The 6,113-nt window shown below is 33.4% G+C and overlaps 1 protein-coding gene across 1 annotated transcript; it reads right to left on the reverse strand.

Annotated features, from left to right (window-relative positions):
- Positions 1-1,285: 1,285 nt before the first annotated feature.
- On the reverse strand, positions 1,286-2,100 carry LOC133815798 (ethylene-responsive transcription factor 1B-like). The gene has a single exon (XM_062248595.1). It carries the CDS (start codon positions 1,931-1,933, stop codon positions 1,286-1,288), a length of 648 nt encoding a protein of 215 aa, XP_062104579.1. The 5' UTR covers positions 1,934-2,100.
- Positions 2,101-6,113: the final 4,013 nt, after the last annotated feature.

Below are 6,113 nucleotides of genomic sequence, written 5' to 3' on the forward strand. Positions count from 1 at the left end.
AATCTCCTTATAAGCTCAGTTCAAGTTACAACAGGAAAATTTACAAGTTTGCCCTTAGGCCAAATATCAATACAGACTCATCAGAAAGACTCGAACATCAACAGCTTTCAGTTACAACAAGAATTATCAGAATCAAGAAAGCCTAACTAATTACAACTTAGCAACTTAAACTAACTCTTCAGTATATATACATCTATATATTTAGAAGATCAGGTCAGAAAGAAGAACCACCAGATACGAAGCTTCATATTGTCCATTCCTTTGCTGAGCTAGTGAGAGAGTCTAGAGAGAGAAGCTCCGAGGAGCTCAGTTGTTTTGTACATGCAAAAGAAAGAACAGAAACAAAGTTAGAAAGAGTGAGGAAAAAGAAAGAAAAGTCAGAGAGATAGAAAGATCATATTATCAATCAAAGATTGTGATTCGAAATCTAAAGTAAACACTGTGTAATACTTGTTGTGATTAGTGAATGCTCAAGCACTCTGAGGTAGCTTGACGGAGACGTAGCCCATCGTTCTGGGGTGAACTCCGAGATCAATTTCTGGTGTTTTTGGCTCTCACTCTCTGTTTGTTTCTCTTAAACTCTAGCCCTAATTTTGTTATTCTTGTGTGTGTGCCTGTGTTCTTGAGATAAATGGTTTTATTGATTTATGAAATTCTGAGTTAAAAACTCAGTGTTTGTTCTGCTTGTGAAATCGTTATTGGGTTGGACTGGGCCTTAAACATTTTTGGGTTTTTCAATTTTGCCATTTTTCATGGACGCATGAATTAATTGCAAAAATACCATAAACTTTATTTGTGTATTAATTTGTATCTTAGAGTTGGAAGCTGTAGATTCCCAACATCTATGTTTTGTAAAATGGTTAAAATAGAACCTTAAACCTAATTTTGGTCAATGTTTTCTCAACTAAAATCACAAATAATTTACCAAACTAACAATTCAGAACAAAAATAAAATCATTCTGGTTAAAATCTGTGTTGTTATATTCAATTTTTTCTTCATCAAAATTGAGTTTATAGTTCTATTTTAACCATTTTACAAAAATAGAGTCCAAACAGTAATTTTTCAAAACACATGGTTCAAACAGATAATGAAGAAAAACACATGTCCAAAAACGATAAACCCCGTAAAAAATAACAGTTCATACAAAGTATAAGGTACGTAATAATAAGCAACATCAGTAGTTTGGTTAATTAATTAAAATAGTAGATCATATATAGATATAGATAAGATATTTCGGGGGTAGTGTTTGGATAGATATATAGATATAATTATATAAATTTATACTTAGATTGTAGTAGCTAAAAGGTGCTCTAAGTACTCTGCACCCAAATCTTCAAACACCACCACATTGTCTAGTGTCAAATCCTTCTCTTTGCTCTTCCTGATCACTAGTTTCCTTCTGATGGAGTGTGTTCTTTTGAGAGCCATCAGCGGCGAGCAATCTTCAACAAGGGCTCCTCCGTCGCCGCTGCAAGAAATCAACTCTCGCAGAGACTCTCTAACCGTTTCGACAGCAAAATTGAGGATAGCCGTAGGACCACGCGTAGAAAAAGCAGCTTGATCATAGGCCAATGCGGCTTCCTCGGCGCTATCAAACGTGCCAAGCCACACTCTTATGCCGTGCCGCGTCGAGTCCCTAATCTCGGCCGCGAACTTCCCCCATGGCCTGCGCCGAACGCCCCGATACGACTTCTCCTTCTTTGTAATATTCACCTCTTCTTCCTTGGGCGGACTCTCCATAACTCCGTTTGAACATGTTTCTTGGATAGTGTTTGAAACTAGTCCATACAGGAACATTTCCTCCGAATCATTCTCATTGAAAGGGAGAAAATTCTCGGCCAAATCCCAGCCGAATGGTTTCGGTGAACCGAAGGAAGATTCCGGCAATAAATCGGAAGATTGAGAGGTCAAGAAAGAGGACTCCATTTGCATGGTGGCTAGTATATATATGTTCTTTCTTTTCTTTTGTTTTTTTTAAAGTTACTCTGTTTTTCAGGTTGTTCAGTTTTTGGTCCCCTATTTTGAGTAAGCAACAAGAGGAGGACGTTGTGCCTTTAAATATTTTTTCATAACGTAAAGAATAAGACAAGGCAAGTAGGGTTAATATGAAAATATTCATGCTTTTGTGGGGCCCATTGCAATTTTGACAAATAAATAGGATAAAAATCCCATTTCCACACATGGGTCAATTCAAAGGCTTGAAAAGGCATGGCCGCCAGGTCAAGGATCCAAAAAGTAGTGACGTCATCAATTCTGATTTTATTCGTAATGTGTATATGTATACTAGATATTTTAGTTTTATTTATAAAATTTATTAATTATTTTTATTAAATTTATATTAATATCATATAAATTTTAAATAAATATTATATTTTAATTAAATAATTTATTTATTTTTGTTTAAGTTTATGTTTGTTCTAGTTTTTGAATTTGAGAGTAACAATTATATATTATATGTTTAATGTAATATTAAATATTATACATGTATTTTAAATTTAATATTCTTACTAATTTTAAAAAAAAAATCAATTTGTTACTAATTGACAGTAGATTATATTATATATTTAATATAATATTATTCTAATGAGTGAGTTTAAGTTTAATTAAATTTTATTTAAGCAATAAAATAATTTTATTATTTTTAAATAATTATCATTATAAAATATCTCAAAAATATCTTATTTTTATTTGTTTAATTATTTATTATTTTTAAATAATTATCATTATAAAATATCTAAAAATATCATATTTTAATTTGTTTAATTATTTATTATTGTTATCCCCAAAAATGGAGATTGATGACGTGGCAATAGAGGTGACAAATGACAGTACATGGTCCGTAAAAGACACATTAATAGTCAATAAATACATTGACTCCTCAGAGTTGTGATAAAGTGACCTGGTAGACTGACGAAGAATTTGGACTGCTTGAAAGATGTCATAACCAAGCCAAGTGCACCTTGGTCCTAGGAGATCCCAAGGGTGTGGTCCGAGGAGACCCCAAGGGTGTGGTCCTAGGAGAGCTAAGGAGAGTGCATCCTAGGAGAGCTATGGAGAGTGCATCCTAGGAGAGCTAAGGAGAGTGCATCCTAGGAGATCCCAAGGGTGTGATCCGAGGAGACCCCAAGGGTGTGGTCCGAGGAGAGCTAAGGAGAGTGCATCCTAGGAGAGCTAAGGAGAGTGCCATGTTAGAGGAGAGGAGTGCATGTCCTACCACCATGCACATGTCCTACCACCATGCAAATGTTTGTCCGACCAACATGTGTATGATCGACCAAAGTGGAGGTGAGGTGGATCAACTAGCTAGAGGAGGACTAAGTCAAGGTTCCCAGAAACAACTTCAACAAGAACCGGTCTTGGCGCGCGGGAATCTCTCATTCTTCCCACAAATTGGGGGTTTTGTTACATTTTGAATGTTATTTTTGTAATTTAAATGTAATAAGAATAATAAAATATCCCGATCCTAGGGGGATATCAGTTTCTGATCTCAAGCCTATAAATAGAAGGTTGATGAGATCAGAAGGGGACTTTTGGGAAAATTTGGGTCTGAGTATTCTAGAGAGAGAAATTTGGGTCTGAGTACTCTAGAGAGAGAAAGTGCTGGCATTTGAAAGAATTTTTGTATTTTTGCAATCTGTATTGAAGAAACTCAGTTGGCTCAGTTCATCTGATCTTGAGTACAGATCTATAATCACAACTCTAAGTGGATTAGGCTATTACCGACTGATCGGGGCTGAACCACTATAAAATCTCTTATGTTATTTATTTTTCTTGATTAAACTGTCTGTGTCGTTTACATTCTCTTGAAAGCTTGTCGTTATTGACGTTCTCACGTCGTTGGCTAAAAACACAGTCAACATTATTTAAAAAAAATTATCATTGTAAAATATCTTATTTTAATTTTTTAATTATTTATTTTATTTAAGTTTAAGTATTTACAAACTACCGTTAAATATAATAATATTTCGTTAAAGTTAACATTAAAAAAATAAAAACCGTTAAAACCAAGAATTTCCGTTATCCACACATTTATTATATAGAAGTGTTATCCAAAAAATCAGAAGCGAATGACGTGGCAAGCATTAATTACACATGGCTGACACCTGGAAGAATGCGCGCTCGACTATCGACAAGGAAAGCACCCTGTATCAGACGATCAGTTTTCCATACGACCAGCCTAGTCGTATGCACTTTATACGCGGAAAAGATCTTGGCCAGTTATGAGGGAATCCGAGATTCTCTCCCATGATTTTCTGAGTATCCGATTATTTAGGAAATAATATCTATAACAAATCAATGTAAATCTTCCCTGAGCTTATAAATAGAAGAGGAGGACTCAGGGAAGAGGATCGGGCTCTATTTTCTCTTTTCAGACTTCTAAATCGCTTGTGATTAGAAATATCATAGAAACCATATTGTATTTGTTATTCAGAGGCTAGTGAAACTCATTGAACCCGAGTTCTTTGATCGCTCCTATTGAATCTCAATCTAATAACAATTTAAGTGGACGTAGGTCATTACTAGATTCTGGGGCCGAACCACTATAAAAACATCGTGTTCTTATTCTTTTCGTCATTACATTCTTTTCAACGCATTCATACATGTCAAGCAAATTGTGACTCCGTGTCAGTTGCCCAAATCTAGGGTCAACAAGAAGATATATATATATATATATATATATATACTAGTTCATTGCTGGAAAAAAAGAATACTCACTAGTGACTAGTGTAGTGACTGGCACGTGCCTCATTTACAAAAGTGTTAAGAATAATGAATTTTGTTTTTATATGAATATTGTTATATTATTTACTATTGAAATTTTTTTTATCTCTTATGCTAAAGATTATTTCATTTTTGCAAATCATCCCTGGGTTGGGTGGTTGGGGTTTTGGGCTTGATAGCTCACGGTTGGGGGTTGTGAACCCCACTCTGATTTATAAATACATTTATATATGAATTTAATAGTGTGTATGTATATTGTTGTATTGTATTTGTATCCCATTTGTGGGTTAGGTTTGTTGTCCCTTTTTGTGTGTGTATTTGGTCTTTTTCATTGGGAATCATTCGACATTATTTTTTCTTTAGAGATGTGCTAAATGATGTATTGTCCGCGGAGAAGAGCAAATATCAAATATGCAATCACCGAAAGTACTTCTACTGGTGGGATGTACGTGACTTGGGGATTCTACTTAACATGTTATGTACTAAATTATAATAGAGTTGATTGTAACATGTATTGTTCTATTAAAAATGATTATTTCATTTTAATTTTAAATCCAATTTTTTTAAAATATGATTATAATAAATAAAAAGAATAATAGTCTAAACTAATTCAATTGTTATGGATTTATTTATTTATTATAGCATGTTGGTTTTTCTAATTTTTTTATTATTATTCTTCATAAGTTCAGAGACTTGAGAACGGAACAAAAGACGGGCAGACTCAACCGTCTTCTGAAAAGAGATGCGGCTGTGTTGAAGAGACAACTATCTCACTTGCAAACATATTTGGGCGGGATTAAATATATGACGGGGTTACCTAATATTGTAATAATCGTTGATCAGCAAGAAGAATATACGGCTCTTCGAGAATGTATCACTTTGGGAATTCCAACGATTTGTTTAATCGATACAAATTGTGACCCGGATTTAGCAGATATTTCGATTCCAGCGAATGATGACGCTATAGCTTCAATCCGATTAATTCTTAACAAATTAGTATTTGCGATTTGTGAGGGTCGTTCTAGCTTTATTTATAAGATATGTAAGTTTTAGTTTATATAAAAATGAGACAATAAAAAAGAATACTCAATGTAATTATTTTATCCAAATGAAATTAAAGCAAAATTATTTCTACTATATATTTATGTAGCTGCTTTGTTAGATAAATTTAAAACAAAAATCTAATTATTGATTTTTCAATGAAGTGAACAAAAAACTAATATGTTTTTAATCCATCATCAAGAGCATATCAAACTTAAGTTTTCTATCATTTAACATATAGAACTTACTCTTTTTTAACAAATCATATGGAAATTGCTATTACTGTTATTAGGAAGCTTAATTGAAAAAAAAAAAGAGAGAACAAAAAAAAAAACAAAATAAAAAATTT

Source organism: Humulus lupulus, chromosome 2 (genome assembly GCF_963169125.1).
Source record: "Humulus lupulus chromosome 2, drHumLupu1.1, whole genome shotgun sequence".
Classification (NCBI taxonomy): domain Eukaryota; kingdom Viridiplantae; phylum Streptophyta; class Magnoliopsida; order Rosales; family Cannabaceae; genus Humulus; species Humulus lupulus.